The sequence below is a fragment of the Stegostoma tigrinum genome, chromosome 4, assembly GCF_030684315.1.
Source record: "Stegostoma tigrinum isolate sSteTig4 chromosome 4, sSteTig4.hap1, whole genome shotgun sequence".
Classification (NCBI taxonomy): domain Eukaryota; kingdom Metazoa; phylum Chordata; class Chondrichthyes; order Orectolobiformes; family Stegostomatidae; genus Stegostoma; species Stegostoma tigrinum.
The window spans coordinates 29,024,819-29,043,580 of record NC_081357.1 but is presented as its reverse complement, the minus strand read 5'-3'; the positions used below and the strand labels follow the sequence as shown (position 1 = coordinate 29,043,580).

Here is an 18,762-nt window from a genome sequence, read left to right as displayed (position 1 = left end):
AGGACCGCAACTTTCCCCCCACAGTGGTCGAGAACGCCCTTGACTGCGTCTCCTGCATCTCCCGCAACACATCCCTCACACCCCACCCCCGCCACAGCCACCCCGAGAGGATCCCCCTCGTTCTCACACACCACCCCACCAACCTCCAGATGCAACGCATCATCCTCCGACACTTCTGCCATCTACAATCTGACCCCACTACCCAAGACATTTTTCCATCTCAACCCTTGTCTGCCTTCCGGAGAGAGTGGTCTCTCCGTGACTCCCTTGTTCGCTCCACACTGCCCTCCAACCCCACCACACCCGGCACCTTCCCCTGCAACCGCAGGAAGTACTACACTTAACCCCACACCTCCTCCCTCACCCCCATCCATGCCTCCAAGATGACTTTCCATTTTAAGCAGAGGTTCACCTGCACATCTGCCAACGTGGTATACTGTATCCAGTGTACCCGGTGTGGCTTCCTCTACATTGGGGAAACCAAGCAAAGGCTTGGGGACCGCTTTGCGGAACACCTCCGCTCGGTTCGCAATAAACAACTGCACCTCCCAGTCGTGAACCATTTCAACACCCCCTCCCATTCTTTAGATGACATGTCCATCATGGGCCTCCTGCAGTGCCACAATGATACCACCCGAAGGTTGCAGGAACAGCAACTCATATTCCGCTTGGGAACCCTGCAGCCCAATGGTATCAATGTGGACTTCACCAGCTTCAAAATCTCCCCTTCCCAGACTGCATCCCAAAACCAGCCCAGCTCTTCCCCTCTGCCCCATTGCATCCCAAAACCAGCCCAGCCTGTCTCTGCCTCCCTAACTTGTTCTTCCTCTCACCCATCCCTTCCTCCCACCACAAGCTGCACCTCCATTTCCTACCTACTAACCTCATCCCACCTCCTTGACCTGTCCGTCTTCCTTGGACTGACCTATCCCCTCCCTACCGCCCCACCTATCTTCTTTTCTCTCCATCTTCGGTCCACCTCCCCCTCTCTCCCTATTTATTCCAGAACCCTCACCCCATTCCCCTCTCTGATGAAGGGTTTAGGCCTGGAACGTCAGCTTTTGTGCTCCAGAGATGCTGCTTGGCCTGCTGTGTTCATCCAGCTTCACACTTTATTATCTGTGGGATAAATATTGGCCAAATACTAAATCAAAAGTTTAGTTCTTTTTTGACATGGTACCATAGCGTCTTTTACAGCTATCCAGGTTAGGCTGGTGGGAATAAGTTCAACGTCTTACTTGAAAGATGGCACATCCAGTATGGAACGTCTCAATACTACCTCCGGCATTGCCACAGATGTTACTTTTGTGCTCAGTATAAGCTGATCACTGACTTTGGATGAATTTTTCCTGGCTCCAGAGATCATTATCAGTTATCGACCCAAATTATGGGCTCCATACTTGTTTTACGTACTGGCACTTAATAACCAAACATCCATGCCTGTGATTAATTTTATATTGACATTAGAAGTCAATTGTTTTGAAGGAACTTTTCCCAACTTCAGAAATCAACTTGTATCACAACATCAACATCTTTATGAACTTTTTCAGTTCTAATCGCCTGCATGTTTCTGACCAAACTCTTGTTTGGAAGTGCTACAGGCTAAACCCTTCTGAGAAAACTCGTCCTGAAATGACCTGACAACAAAGTGTGGGGCTGGATGAACACAGCAGGCCAAGCAGCATCTTGGGAGCACAAAAGCTGACGTTTCGGGCCTAGACCCTTCATTAGAAAAAGGGGGATGGAGACAGGGTTCTGAAATAAATAGGGGGAGGTGGACTGAAGATGGATGGAGGAGAAGACAGTACGCGTGGGGAGGTAGGGAGGGGATAGGTCAGTGGGGGCGGGATGAGGTTAGTAGGTAGGAAATGGAGGTGCAGCTTGAGGTGGGAGGAGGGGATAGGGTGTGAGGAAGAACAGGTTAGGCAGGCAGGGACGAGCTGGGCTGGTTTTGGGATGCAGTGGGGTTGTGGGGGGGGGGGGGGTGGAATTTTGAAGCTGGTGAAATCCACATTGATACCATTGGGCTGCAGGCTTCCCAAGCGGAATGAGTTGCTGTTCCTGCAACCTACCGGCGGCATCATTATTGCACTGCAGGAGGCCCAGGATGGACATGTCATCTAAGGAATGGGAGGGGGAGTCCTCTACATGGGGAAACCAAGTGAAGGCTTGTGGACCGCTTTGCAGAACACCTGCGTTCGGTTCGCAGTAAACAACTGCACCTCCCAGTAGAGAACCATTTCAACTCCCCCTCCCATTCCTCAGACAGTATGTCCATCCTGGGTCTCCCGTAGTGCCATAATGCCGCCACTGGTAGGTTGCAGGAATAGCAACTCATATTGCACTTGGGAACCCTGCAGCCCAATGGTATCAATGTGGATTTCACCGGCTTCAAATTCTCCCCTCCCCCTACTGCATCCCAAAACCAGCCCAGCTCATCACTGCCTGCCTAACTTGTTCTTCCTATCACCTATTCCCCTACTGCAACCTCAAGCCGCACCTCCATTTCCTACCGACTAACCTCATCCCACCCCCTTGACCTGTCCATCCTCCCCTCACTGACCTCTCCCCTCCCTACCTCCCCACCCATACTCTCCTCTCCACCTATCTTCTCCTCCATCCATCTTCAGTCCGCCTCCCCCCCCTCCCTATTTATTTCAGAATCCTCTCCCCATCTCCCTTTTCTGATGAAGGGTCTAGGCCCGAAACGTCAGCTTTTATGCTCCTAAGGTGCTGCTTGGCCTGTGTTCATCCAGCCCCACACTTTGTTATCTTGGATTCTCCAGCATCTGCAGTTCCCATTATCTCTGAAATGCCCTGAACTACTCCTAGTAGAAAAATTAAACTTGCCACTTAACTCAACCACTGGACTTTCTGAACTGAATTATAAAAGACCTTGAATCCCACATTCATCTGCACGGAGAACAAATCTAATGGACCTTAATGTTTACCCACTTGTTGTAAACTCAATAACATAAACATATTTCCATTAATCCTGCAGGTGGTCAGACACCTGGCTTCTGATAAATTCTGGATGTAGCAGCCATTATAAAACATATATAAATATTATATAGTTTTACATATTTTTCACAATGCTCATGCAAATCTAGTTGATAATTCTTGTACATCTTTTCTGCAACCTATCCAATGTCTGCATCTTCTTGCATATAATGTGGCAACCAAAACTTCATGGGTACTTAAGTATTTGTCATGATGTTGCTTTACATTTAGTAATTTTTGTGGACTTGATTTTGAAAGTTTGTGGACTGATTTTATAAAAAGCTCAGTGAAAAAAGTTTGAATTTTTTTTTAAGAGAAAAGGCACTTCTTAGAGACCACATGGTTCCAGAGAATCATTGGTCTTGATGGCTTGAGCTCAATTCCGGGAAAACATCTGGCTATTTTGTGACTGGGCTTTGTAGCTATTATGTTTGAATCGTGTTGCAAGAATGGTGTTTATGCTTAGCTTTTTCAGTTGAGGAATGCCTTCTACAGAACATGCTGCTTAAACTGCATTGTGTTTCTGACACATCTTTGCTGTGAAACCCAATTGTTCATCTGGCACAGTGGCTTCTTAAAAACTTATCAATATTACATTTCCTGCATCTATCAAAACCCCAGAGACAATCCTGCGTGATAAGTGACTTTACCACACATACAAAACTTTACCAGGTTGAAGATTCTAGGTCATTCTCCAGATATCCTATTTGCCTTCAAGATTACTTACCATTAACCAGAAAGTGTTTTCCTTTTGAAAAGTGAATTTCAGCAGACAGAAATCTGCTTTTTCACTTTATCTGAGGGAAGTCTATTTTGTGTTATTCAGAGGGATAAACAGTTATATTCCCATACTACAAACTGTGTGTAAACCAGCTCTGAATTGTCATTGGATAGGATGTAGCAAATCAATAACTATGTTCAGTAATGAAACATGGTTTATGGGTCTTTTTCTTCTAAGTCTGATATAGAGAAACCATATTATTGGCTATATTGGGACTTGGGTAAAGTTTTCAATTTATATTGCAATCAATGAGGGAGTGGGACAATTTCAGCAGCACAGCCTCTTATATTGTTTGGAACAGTATGGCCCAAAAATGCAAATCTAGCACAACTCCCCAACTTTTAAAAATTCTATTTCTCTATACATAAAACCTAGTGTCTGGTTTGTTTTTAGGCCTTGCTAGCTAGTGGCAGAACTTGCAGCATAAATTAGTGAAGGGTCATAACTTTAAATTGTAATTTTATTTAAAATCTGCAAAAAAAACTGTGGACACCCATCAACAGAAAGCACGAACTCTTTAGCCACTAACTGTAAAATCAATTCTGTTGACATGTAGATAAATGTGTCTTACCAAACTAAGAATTGATAAACTTTTTTTAAAAAATTCACTTATGGGACATTAACATTGCCGACTGGGCTAAAATTTACTGCCCATCCCTACCTGCCTTTGAGAAAGTGGGTGGCAAGCCGACGTTTTGAACCACTGAGTTCATGTACTGTAGGGTGATCCACAATGTTGCTAGTGAGGGAATGTATCCCACTGTCCAACCAGAAGCCTGTCCTGAATATTGATGAGTGTAATGCTACTGTGGGTACCATCTGTATAGCAGGGTTCAAGGAAATCTACAACAGCAGTAGTGATAGATGCTTCACTAGTTAGGGAACAGCTAGATTATTCTGCAGCCACAGACATGAATAGAGAATGGTGTATTCCTTCCTTGGCACCAGGCTCAAAGATGTCACCGAGTGTTGCAGGGTGTGGAAAATGAACATCCAGCAGTTATGGTCCACACTGGAACCAGTATAATTGCTCTGACTGCACTGAATAAAACAAGTGTAGAAGAACCTTGAAGTCATATTTAATAGATTAAAATTAGTGGTGAGTTCACAGCCTGAGGTTTTTAAACGGATTATGGAATTGTGGTGTTCTGTGCTGCCTAACATGCTTCTGGGTTTTCATTGTAAATACTTTGGAACTATAATAAAATTACCAGAGCAAAACACCATTTAAAAAAAACTTATGAAATTATGGAAACTTTTAATTAACTTATCAGCAATACAGATATAGCCCAAGCAAGTTTCAGAATTTAAGAGATTTGCTAGAAATCAACCAATGAACTTTGTTGGTAAGCTTTGTTGGCTTGTACTAGAGTACAACCATGATTTACATGATGCTAAAACTAAACATGGAAATTATTTAAGACAAAGGTCAGAGTGGGTTTTTATAAATGTATTTATCTCAATAGTTGTTTTCAAAATGTTGAGCTATCATTAGGATAAGCCATTACTTGGAATATACCAACATAATATCTAAAGCTTGTTCAATTGCTCAACAACTAATCAAGGATAATTTGACATAATTTGAGAAAATTAGAGGGAGACTACCAAATGTTTGGCTATTTACACAGTTTAAAGAATATCTGCTCTGTCACATTCTATTATGTTGCTTATAATCCTGCCAACATGTTAGAACTATAAATCCAAGGACTTTAGTTTTCCAGTTTAGGCCTAGAACCACTGAATTTTACAGCTGCCTGTATGGTTTCCAAAAGAACTACCCAGCTAGTGTCATTCTCTGGCCCTATTTTTGAGGCCGTCTGAATTTATTACTTTCAAATAGATATCCAGCCCTCTTTTGAAACCTCCTGCGAAATCTGTCTCCATCATTCTCCCAGGCAGTGCACTCCAAGTCCTAACAGCTGTGAGTGAATAAGTTTTTCCTATCTCACACCTAGCTCTCTTGTAGACAATTTAGAAATTGTGACCCCTAGATACTGACATACCAACTAGTAGAAGCAGAATATCCTTCTACACCCTGCTAAACTTGTTCATAATTTTGAACACAATAAGGTTATCTGAGGTTTCTCCGCTCCAAGCAGAAGTCGTCCAATTTCTCTAATCTTTTTATACGAAATCCCTCATTCTTGGTATCATTTCAGTAAATTTTCCTTGCACTCTCTCCAGATCTTTAACATCCATCCTTAAATAAGGTGTCCAGAAGCGAACGCAATACTCCAAATGAGGTCTGAAAAATGATTTGTAGAGGTAAAGCATCACTTTCATGCTTTTATACTCTATGCCTCTATTTATAAACCAATAGATCCTATAAGCCTTTTTAAAAACTATTTAAACTTGCTGGGCCACCTTCAAAGAATTATGCATTTTAAGTCTGAGGTTGCTCTGGTCCTCTATCCTTTCAAAGTGAATCATTAAGCCTTATTGTGTTACCAGGTTTCTTTTACCAAAATGCATTAATAAAGATACATAACAATAAATTCTATTTCACCTTCTGACCCAATACAGCAGTGTTTTTCTTCTTTGGAGAGTTTATAGCTGTTATGGTGTCCAATTTTTCCTGACTGTACTGTCATGACTTGCCAATGTCAAAGATATGCAAATGCAATCCCAAGGCTCTATTTCCCCAGTTTTTGAAGCCCCCATCAACTTTATGTACTCATGTACAAAACCTAGCTCTAGAAGGGCAGCACAGTGACTCCGTGGTAACACTGCTGCCTCAGTGCCAGGGACCAGGGTTCAATTCCACCTTGGGTGATTGTCTGTGTTGAGTTTGCACATTCTCCCCATGTTTGCGTCAGTTTCCTTCCACAGTTTGAAGATGTGTAGGTTAGATGGTTTGGCCGTGCTAAATTGTCCATAGTGCCCAGGGATATGTAGGTTGGGTGGGATTAGACATAGGAAACGCAGAATTATAGGGAATAAAGTTGGGGGAATGAGTCTTGGTGGGATGCTCTTTGGAGGGTTGGTGCAGACTCAACAGGCCAAATGGTCTGCTTCCACACTGCAGGGATTCTAGGATTCTATAAATATTAGCAATCTAGCTAGAAACCTTGGAAAATTGTACAATGGCTGTTCTTTATGAACAAAATTGTCAATTCTGACAGATACATGAAATTTGATGTTGGTGGTTCAGCTGACCATCATGACATACTATGCCTTGTGACAAATGTTACTAATGTCTGCCACCTACTGCAGATGTACTGACAGTGCACTGAAAGAAACACTCCCACAACAGACCCCACACATGCTTCTTTCTCTGTCAGCAGTAGCAAGAGTGAATTGGACATTTCAACTGTGCAATGTCAGAATCATGAGAATCAGGTGCCCAACAGTACTCAAATATTCTACGCAAAGAGGTTCAAACCAATAGTTCCCCATTACTGCAAAAAGATGATTAAAGAAAGAAAGCAACCTTTACCATATTCCAGGAGTGCCCAATAGAAAAGATTTTCCAGTATTTATGGAGATCAGAGTTTAAGAAAATACTGTACACCAATGAAGCAAGAGAGCTGCAACTCTACAGATCATTAAGTGCTAGAACAAACAATAATGGCAAATCTGATCTCTTTCTTCATATGGACAAGCGTCAATGGTTATGCTTATACAACAACAGTAAGTAAATGAAATTTAAATCACTTGCAGCTGACTGATAAACCCAAGTTCATCCTCAGTAGTTATTTTTAGTATAATAACCTGGTAGTGACATCCATTTTGCTGTTCAAACCTTTATCTACAACACAGAAAATGCTGGAGAAACTCAGCAAGTCTGACAGCATCTGTGGAGACAGAAACAGAGTTACCGTTTCAAGTCCATTATGACTTCTTCAGGATACATTCATACGAGACTCAAAATATCAACTCTGTTTCTCTCTCCACAGATGTGACCAGCAGCATTTCTCAAGCATTTTCTTACTGTGTTTGGGTTCCATGTCTCATGTGAAATATGTTTAATACATTAATGTAAATGTTTATGATTGATAGAGTTTGCCATACATAGAAACCATTTGCAAAGTTGACTCCTCCCACTTACTTTCCAAGAGTGCAAGTTCTATTACCATTATTTCTTTATTCTTTCAAGACATGGATGTCACTGACAGAGGCACCATCTGTTGTCTTTCCCTAACTGCCCTTGAATTGAGTGGCTTAGAAAGACATTTTGGAAGGCAGTTAAGAGTTGACCTTGTGGCAGTGTATCTGGAGTCAGACCAGATATGGACGACTGATTTCCTTCCCAGAGAACAATAATGAAACAGACAGGTCTTTGAGACAATTTATGATAACTTAGGCCAGCTTTTCAATTCCAGACATTTAATTAATTTTATGTGCCACCACCTGCCACGTTGGAATTTCAACATACGTCCCCAAAGCTAAGCCTCTGGATTACCGGTCTAGCGACATTATCACTATGCCACCATCTCTCTAATGACAACAGCTGCACATGTATTTCTAGTCCAAAGCATAAACTAACGGCAAATGGAGTTTAATGCGGACAAGTGTGAGGTGATGCACTTTGGTAAGAGTAACCGGAAGGCAAAGTACTGGGCTAATGGTAAGATTCTTGGTAGTGTAGATGAGCAGAGAGATCTCGGTGTCCATGTACACAGATCCTTGAAAGTTGCCACCCAGGTTGACAGGGCTGTTAAGAAGGCATACAGTGTTTTAGCTTTTATTAATAGAGGAATCGAGTTCCAGAGCCAAGAGGTTATGCTGCAGCTGTACAAAACTCTGGTGCGGCTGCACTTGGAGTATTGTGTACAGTTCTGGTCACCGCATTATAAGAAGGATGTGAAAGCTTTGGAAAGGGTGCAGAGGAGATTTACTAGGATGTTGCCTGGTATGGAGGGGAGGTCTTACGAGGAAAGGCTGAGGGACTTGAGGCTGTTTTCATTAGAGAGAAGAAGGTTGAGAGGTGACTTAATTGAAACATATAATATAATCAGAAAGTTAGATAGGGTGGATAGGGAGAGCCTTTTTCCTAGGATGGTGATGGCGAGCACGAGGGGGCATAGCTTTAAATTGAGGGGTGAAAGATATAGGACAGATGTCAGAGGTAGTTTCTTTACTCAGGAGTAGTAAGGGAATGGAACGCTTTTCCTGCAACGGTAGAAGATTCGGCAACTTTAGGTACATTTAAGTCATCATTGGACAAGCATATGGACGTACATGGAATAGCGTAGGTTAGATGGGCTTCAGATCGGTATGACAGGTCGGCACAACATCGAGGGCCAAAGGGCCTGTACTGTGCTGTAGTGTTCTATGTTCTAAACTGAAATTGCTGGAGAAACTCAACAGCTCTGGCAGGGTCAGTGGAGAGAAAACAGTTAATGTTTCGAGTCTAGTGACCTTTCTTCAAAACAGGTGTAGATTGTTCCAATTTTATATTTGTTTGTGCAACCAATCAAAAGAAAACACAATGTGCTGGGAACCAATAATAAGAACAAATTACTTTTCTGTGCAGAAATCTCAGTGAACACATACTTCTGTGATTAGCACATGAATAAGGTCTACGCATTTTACCCGTGCATAAGTGAGAGATATTTTGGAAGCACAACTTTTATTATTTAAGAGCTGCTGATGATCATTTGTCATGGCGCATGGGCCTGCTTAGAATAAAGAGCAAAGAACGAAACAGCACAATAACAGGCCCTCAAGTCTTCCAAGCCTACGCCGACACATTTTACCCTTCCACACGAAAAATGGCTTCACCTACAAAATCAGTATCCCTCAATTCCCTTCCCAATCACGTGGGTGTTTCTGGAATGCTCCTATTGTGTCTACTTCTACCATCTCCTCTGGCAGCACATTCCAGGGGTGCACCACCCTTTGCATGAAAAACTTGCCCTGTATATTTCTTTTAAACTCCCCACCCACCTTGAACCCGTGTCCCCTAGTAATTCACCCCTCCAATCTGGGAAAAAGCCATGCCATTCATAATCAGATAAACTTTTTTCAGGTTTCCCTTAACTTGCTGCATTCCTGTGAAAACAAACAGTTCATCCAACCCTTCTTCATAGCTAAAATATCCCAAACCAGGCAACATCCTGGTAAAACGTTTGTGCCCTTTCCAGAGCATCTACACCCTTCTGGTAGTGTGCTGATCAAAACTGTATGCAACATTCCAAGTGTGGCCTAACAAAAGTTCTTTAAAGCTGCAGCACAACTTGCCTACCCTCATACTCAATACCCCTTCCAAAGACGGCAAGCATACGACTGGTCTTTTTTCTATCTTATCTACCAGTGTTGCCACCTTCAGTGATCTGTGGACCTGCACACCCAGATCCCTCTGTGTATCAATATGTCTAAGGGTTCTGCCATTCATTGTATAATTTCCACATGCACTCGATCCTTGAAAATGCATAATCTCACATTTGTCCGTATTAAACTCCATTTGCCATTTTCCTTCCCATGCCTCCAACTGATCTATATCCTACTGTATCATTTGACAATCCTCCTCACTATCTGCAACTCCACCAACCTCTATCGTTTGCAAGCATAATAATTAGCTAATTTATGTAGACCACGAACAGCAGAGATTCCCAGCACTGTTCCCCGTGGAACACCACTAGTCACAGGCCTCCATTCTGAAATGCATCCTTCTACCGCTACTTTTGGTCTTCTATGACTAAGTCAGTTCTGTATCCATCTAGCCAGCTCACCCTTGATACCACGTGACTTCACCTTTTGCACCAGTTTGCTATTTTGGCACCTTGTAAAAGATTTTGCTGAAGTCCATGTAGACAACATCAACCACTTTTCCAATCATCTTCATCATCTCCTCAAAAAACTCAATCAAGTTGGTGAGGCACAATGACCTCTGCACAAAGCCATGCTGTCTATTGCTAATATGTCCACTTGCTTCTAAATGCGTGCAGATCTTGCCCCCGAGAACCTTTTCCAATAATTTCCCCATCACCAAAGTGAGGATCATGGGCCTGTAATTTCCTGGATAATCCCTCCTACCCTTCTTAAGCAACAGGACAACATTGGCTATTCTCCAGTCCTCTAGGATCTCACCTGTGGCCGAAGAGGATACAAAGATGTCTGTCAATGCTCCAGCAATTTGTTCTCATCTCCCTCAAAAATCTGGGATAGATTCCATCAGGACCTGGTGACTTATCTACCTTATTACTTTTGAGGACACACCTCTTCCTTTTTAATAGTGACTTAGTATTCCCTTAATGCAGATAATCCTCCACCAAATCCACCTCTCTGGTGAATACTGACACAATGTATTTGTTTAGGAACTTATCTACTTGTTCTGCCTCCACATATAGATTCCCTCCATCGTCCTTGAGTGGGTCAACCCGTTCATTGGCTACCCATTTGCTTTTATATATGTATGAGACACTTGGGATTCTCCTTAATCGTGTTTATGACTTTTCATGACTCTTTTAGCCCTTCTAATTCCTTTTTGAGTTCATTCCTAATATACTTCAAGTGTTTTGTACAATTCCCATCCTCACAGACCCTACGTATGCTTCCTTTCTCTTTTGACCAAGGTCATAACATCCCTGAGCATCCGAGGTTCACGTAACTTGCCATACCTATCCTTCGTTCTTGCAAGAACATACCACTCCTGAACTCCAATCAACTGCCATTTGAAATACATCCACATGCCTGATGTGGATTTACCCTCAAACACCAGTCTCCAAAACAACATTCTTCAGTTCCTGCCTAATACTGTTGTAGTTCACCTTCCCCAATTTAACACCTTTACCCAAGGACTGTTGTTATTCCTATCCATGACTATCCTAAAACTCATGGTATTTTGGTCACTACTCCAGAAGTACTCCCCCACAGAAACTTCACTCACCAGGCTGATTTCCCAATGCCAGATCCAGTATAGTCCTCTCCTTGGTTGGACTGTTCACATACAGTATCAAGGAACATTCTAATAGTCATTGCAAATTTTACCCGTTCCAAGCCCCCTAGCACAAAGTGAGTCCGAGTCAATACTGGAGAAGTTACCCATCACAAGCCTGTTGTTTTCACATCTTTCCAAAATCTGTTTTAATATTCCCTCCTCTATCTCCCACTGGCTGTTGGGAGGCCAGTAGTATACCTCTTGCATTACAATTTCACTTTCCCATTCTTGAGTTCTACGCATATTGCCTCACTGCACGAGTCCTTTGATGTATCCTCCCTCAGTACAACTGTGGGATACTCCTTTACTAGTTATCAACTCCGCCACCCATTTACATCCCTCTTCCATCACATCTGAAACATCTAAATCCTGGCATATTTAGCTGCCAGTGCTGTCCCTCTTTCAGCCAAGACTCCGTAATCACAATAATATCATAATTTCTAGTACTAACCAAAGCTCTTAGTTCATCTACCTTGCCTATTATACTTATTGCATTGAAACACATGCATTTCACACCGCTTTTCAGCAACATTTCCCTGTCTACTCTTGTGCTTGGTCATGTTTACCTTGGTTTCTACCTCTCCCTCAATTTCCACATCTACTGTTCTACCCCCTTGGCTCACATCTCTCAAAACACTAGTTTTAAACCCACCCCAACCACGCCATCAATAACCCCAAGGACATCAGTCCCAGTCCTGCCCAGGTGTAACCCATCCAATTTGTACAGGTCTCATCTCCCTAGAACTGGTCCCAATGTACAAAGAATCTGAAACCCTGGCCCTCATTTCAGCCACGTGTTCAGCCCATATATCCTGCTGTTTCTACTCTAGCAGCTGTGGGACTGGTAAAAATCCCAAGTTAACTACCTTCGAGTTCCTACGTTTCAACTTTCTTCCCAGTTCTCTACATTCTGCTGTTGTGACCCCAAACCATTTTCTTAACCTACCTTGTTATTTCCAACATGTACCACGACCAGCAGCTGTTCGCCCTCCACCTCCAGAATGTCCTCCAACCACTCCGAGACATTCAGGATCCTAGCAGGGAGGCTTTACCCTATCCTAGCCATTCATTTACGGCCACAGAAACACAACTATTCCCCTTACGACTGAATTCCCTGTAACAACAGCATTTTCACACCTATTTTTCCCTGTCTGCAGCAGTGCCATGAATTTGGCTGCTGCTGTTACCCCTAAGAGGCCATACCCCTCTACAGTATCCAAAATGGTATATCTGCCAGGGAACAACCACAGGAGATTCTTGCACTGTTTGCTTAGCCCTCCTGCTCTCTGCCATGTGGTCACCCATTCCCTTCCTGCCTGTGGAGTCTGAGTCTGAGTCTGAGGTATGACCACCTCTCCATAAGCTATCCACGATACTCTCCACCTTGAAAATGCTCCAGTGTTTCCACCTGCCGCTCCAAATCCAAAACTCAGACTTCCAAGAGCTGTAGCTGGAGACACTACTTGCACAAACGCAGGCTCAAACCAACAGAAATGCACCCAGCTTCCCACATTGACCAAAAGGAACAGACTACGATTTGAAGCTCTCCTGCCATGTCTTACCCCTTTAACTTAATCCTTACAGTATCAAATACTTTTAAAACTAAGTTGAAGCTACTAAAGCTTTCTGCTCCAACAGCAATTTCTCAAAAGGTACCTGTTACTTACCAACAACAGTTTCCAGAAGCTGTTTAGGCTCTCTTATCTCCTGGAACTTTCACTGCTGACCCTCCTCTCACAATGTTCTGTCTCCTCCCCTTTGAATCTTCACTCTTCATTTTTTTGGATAGAGGAGATAGGAGGGATGGATACACTGCAGTAATGCAATATTCTGTACCTAACAGCAGATTCTTCCAAGATACCCTTCACACCCATGCTGACTGTGAAGTTCACTCCCAGAATGCAAATGAATGATGTCTCAGCGACCTCTAGTTGAATACTTTTCCTCCTGTCTTCCTCCTCTTCTGCACAGTGACAGGGACCCTACACCCTGAACCAGGAGGCCTAGGTTCAAATCCCACCTGCCACAGAGATTTGAGCATATGGTTGCTCATCTCGAAAGTGTGAAATTGGACCAGGCCTGTTACACTGAAAATATAAATGGTCTTCCAAATAAGAGATAAACTTGGCTGTTAGAGGTACTATTTATAGTAAGAAAACATGTTGGTTGAAATGAATAATGTAACAAAGCAAAGCAATAAAGACAATCCTGACTTGGAAACATAATCTCAACCCTTCACTGTCACTAGATAAGAACCTTGATAATTCTTCCTTTGCACCATGTGGATTGTTGTAGTTCAAGGTAACAGCTCACATACTCCAGGGAAGTTGTTACAGTTGGGTTACAGGTGCTGGCCTTGTCTGAGCTGCTTATCTCCCGAAAACAAATTATAAAAGAATCCTGCTCAGAGATCTACAGCAGTGCTGTTCTGAGGAGAAGTCAGAGCCACTTTCCGCTTGTGGTGACACTGCTGTAATATGTTTTGTAAAATCTGGCAGTGAACACCATGAAACAAAACTACAACGTACAATAACTCAAATCACTTGGACGAAGGAACTAATTACTCAAAACAAACCCAAAAAATAAGAGCTCAATTTACAAGGCTTTCTTTCAAAATTTTTTTGTCTAGTGTTTATGAGCATTGACTCAGGTAGGGGCAGAGACTCACTTGACAGCAAAAAAATTAAGGCTTAATGTCTTGAATTTTCATATATATGGACCTACACAGTCAAGGAAAAGGAGGCTAAAAGCCCAAATGCTTTCAACAAGAAATTTGTGCGCTTAAGTTAACCGGAATTCAAAGGTATTTTTCAATGGTCAACAGCAAAGCAGCATTTTGAAATATTTGACTGTTTTTCTGGCATTGGAAATTCCAATCAGTAAACTTTGTGAAAGTACAATCACATTGAGAACAATACATGTCTTGTCACCTCTGCACTTTGCTCCTTGAACTTAAGAAGACACAAGTCTACATTTGTCGGTATATGATACACCGCTAAAACATGAAGTTAAATGAAGAACAAAAATTTATTGTCCTCATGCCTCCTACTTTGAAATCAAGAGACAGACATATTTTGTTAGTCTGATTTGACAAACAATAGAAAATTTAAAAAATCAAAAGACAGAATCACAGAAATGTTATAGCTCAGGAGGTAGCCATTTGATCCACTGTGCCAGCACCAGTTCATTAAATGATCATTAACTAAGCTCTCATTTTCCCCAAAACCATACGTTTTGTTTTCACTCAACTAAGTGTCCAATGTCCTCTTGAATACTTCAACTGAACCTGCCTCCACCACATTTCCAGGAGGTACATTTCATACCTTAACTACTCAGTGAATGAAAAACGTTTTTCCTCACCTCCCCCTTGTTTCTTTTGCAGATCACGTTAAACTTAAGCCTTCTTGTCTTTGTTCCCTATACGACCAGGCTCAGTTTCTCCCTATCTACTCTCTCTAGCCTGCTTTGTGATGGTGAAAACCTTTATCATCAATTGTCACAACATTTTTCTCTGAGGAGATACCCAGTCCTAATTTTTCAACCTAAGCTCATTCTTGAAGTCCCTCACCCTTGGCGCCAACCTTCTACACAGCTTTCACACTCTCTTCAGCACATTCACATCCCTTCTATACTGTGTAGACAAAACCCTAGATGAGTACTTTGTGCTTCCCTTCGCTCATCCAAATTTGTATCCATGTTGCTACTGACCATTTTATTCCATGACTGATAAAAACTTTCCTCATGCATCTGTTGCACTGCACTGTATCAAACACTAAAAAGTCCTTGTACATCACATCAATAACATGACTCTCATTGAGCCTGTTACCTCTTCAGAAAATGTTAGGAAGCTAGTTAAACGTGATTTCCTCTTTAGAAATCCATGCTGAATCTTTCCAAACCCTTCTGGTTGCTGGGATCATTTTAGACAAGTTAAAACTTATGTTATACAAAACAAAAATCAGACACGATTACACAAAATATGGAACTGAATTCAAAACTGGAAACTAAAAATTGGCTAAGTGAAGGATCAGAATCCTACCTTCAGGAGTTACAGCAGCAGGAAACATTTCTTTCAACAAGTCACCAAGATTATGTGGATGTCCTTCTGAACTAATTGGACGAAATAGTTTCTGAATAAATGGCCGTTCATTTAATGGCTGTAATACAAAGAATTAAATTTGTTTAAAATTCAGCACTCCAATTTACATTGCGATAAACTCGCCTGCCATCACTGGTTCACCAAACAGCTTGAAATCTTACTGCACTAAAATTGCAACTTTTCTTAATGAAATACGTACTATAACAAAAGCTTTACGGCCCTTAGAAAGAATCTTGGCTGTGCATTAACATTACCAATTACTAACTTAAGGTTCTTCCATTAATGCATCACTCCTATTCCCACAGAGTAGATTCAGTATTGTATACCTGTGGAGCTCTAAACAATGCATTAGATAGCTTTTCAGTATTAGAGGAGACTGCATACGTCAAATTGTGTTTCACTGTCTACTATCCTCTCCCCATTTTGTCTAAGTGACATGCTTGTTTTTGAAGTTATAAACAGCTCTGAATTCTCCATAGCACTTATGTATTCTCACATATTAACCCTGCTCATGAAGGATCACTCATATCAACTACTGACTGACTGTTAGGTGCACATGGTTTGCATACTCCAAAACAAGCCACTGACTTCATAGGAGATGTGAAGACAGTTGTACAAGTAAAAGATTATGGAGGCAATAAATGTCTTGGAATGACTTTGAAAACCTAAATTGATTTGATTAGAGGTTGAGTCAACCGGCCAGCATCAGTTTAGCTTTCCTGTGGCTGTATGGTTTTTGCTCCCAAAAACCAAAGCTATTGCTCATTTAACATTAATCTCAGGTGAGGGGGCATTTGACACCTCCTCTGAAACAGGCTGGACCATGAGCTCTCTGGCTAACCAGGACAAAATTCATCCCTCACTGTTATCACTAAAACAGTTAATCTGATTACTCATCCTTTGAGGAAACTTGCTCTGTACAAGTTACCTGCCATGTTTACTTAAAGATGAATGGGAATTAAAGTTTCCACTGGCCATGATTAACTCTAAGATGTTTGAACTAGTATCTTGTATAACTGCAAACTACATCTTGCTATCTTCTCAAAAGTCCTTTGCATATCATGTTATTAATCATAATAACAAGGGTGACATAAATCACTGAGCCCACCATTTATAAAAGATGCAGATTGGTCAGGAACAGCTAGCAGCGTACTTCCTGTGGTGGGAAGAACACACCATCATTGTGAGAGTATCACAAATTAAATCTGGACATGAAAACATGACATTTGTTTTTAAAAAAAGCAGAATAATTTTCTTACGTATAGAATTAAAGGGCAATAATATTTAATTCAATCCGGTGCTTATTCTTCAAAGAACAGTTACTTTACAAAACATACCAAAGAAAATTAACCAAGGCAAATATTTAACTAATAAAATCACTTAAAAGTACTGAAAGTGCAGAAAAATATTGTTTCTCATTTGGAAAAGTGTATATGTGGCAAAATCTTTGCCATGTGCGCTTATCTTGTAAACTGCCAAGGATAATGAATTTACAGCACACTTAAAATAAAAGGCAACTGTTTTTCCACACATCAGACAACTTAGCAAAAATCTACAGACACTGGAAATCTGAAACAAGCCCAGAAAATGGTTTACACCAGTCACTATCTGGAGTAAAAACAGGCAAGCCAAATTTTCAAGTATGGACCATTTGTCAGGTCTCTCCATAGATGTATAGAACTGTTGAATGATTTGAGTGTTTTCAATGACAAGCAGAGATCATATAACAAATCAGAAGCCATTGTTCTATACAATTTTCTTTATTTCAATGTAAGAGACTATTTAAAGTAAATTACATTCAGACAGGATCTTTAATACCATGAAACATCACACAACATTTCATAAGAGGAATCACAGAAAATAATTATATAAAGACACTTTGGTGGTGTTGGGGCAGATCCCTAAAAGTATAATCAACAAAACGGGTTTCAAGGAGCTTCTTAAAGGAAGAAAGAAGTGAGGGGGCAGAGATTTAAGGAGAAATTTTAAAACATAGGCTATTGGCAGCACTGTCACCAATGGTGCAGCAATTCACACGCAAAATGGGCAAGAGGTCAGAATGTGTGCAGCATATATCCAAGAGATGCAGGGCTGAAGGAGACTGGAGGGGGGAAAACAGGTGACGCCGGGGAAATTTGAGGAAAAAAGAAGGGGGATAATTTAGAAACATGGCATTGTTAAAGTAGAAGAGCCAATGTGGATCAGTGAGTTTGGGGCAGAGAACTCAGGAGGCCGCAGTACTCCTGTTAGGCTATGTAACAGCCTGAAAGAAAGAAAGTGCACAGGACTCACCATGTAGATATAGGACACACATGCACAGCTGTGCAAAAAGTTTCAATGGGATCGTGCAGTTAGATCTTAAAAGAATGGTGGGAAGCCAGCCCTGAATGCATTGGAAAAGTCAAATCTAGAGATAACAAAACTAGATGCATGTTCCAGTTTTTTTGGATATTGCTGCTGACAGACAGCATTTAGATGCGAAATAGGAAGTGATATGAAAATAGGTACTTGGGTAACATCAGAGGTAAGACTACTTGGGCACAGAAGCAGCCATTTCAGGTAAGCGACTTGCCGAAGTTTTATGTACAAGAATGGAACCAGGCAATGTTAAGGCAATGAGGTATAACCTGTTGAAGAAGTAACAAAAAGAAACTTTCCAGGCAAGTGAAGTGCAACATTTAATCAGGGGACTGCTAATTACTAGATATGAAATTGCAAGTTTATCACCAAGTAAAGATAAGGCAAATGAAACTAGAACGGGGACAGGGAAGAGCTAGGAAATTAATCATGTGTTATGTTGTGCAGTTGCCCTACTGAAAAAGTGCAGGCGATGTCAGGCAAAGACAGTTAATAACAGAGGTACATGTATCAAATCGTCATTCATACTCACTGTCAGGGTTTACAAAAAAAAGTTAATTGTAACATCCTGAAAGAATCAAGGATCCCATGTAACCACGGCTGTCAACAGTCTTGATTGAGAAGCGAGAAAATGAATGGCAT

At 41.6% G+C, this 18,762-nt stretch overlaps 1 protein-coding gene across 6 annotated transcripts in view; it reads right to left on the bottom strand.

Moving 5' to 3' along the window:
• atg5 (ATG5 autophagy related 5 homolog (S. cerevisiae)) overlaps nt 1-18,762 on the bottom strand; it is a 250,982-nt gene that overhangs the window by 134,935 nt on the left and 97,285 nt on the right. For 5 of the 6 annotated variants that reach the window (XM_048530924.2, XM_048530920.2, XM_048530925.2 and 2 more), the window contains exon 7: nt 15,703-15,820. In XM_048530924.2, the coding sequence (XP_048386881.1) occupies nt 15,703-15,820 (118 nt within the window). Of the gene's footprint in view, nt 1-5,901; nt 6,027-15,702; nt 15,821-18,762 lie in introns of those variants that run through there. The other variant, XM_048530923.2, reaches the window with a different exon arrangement.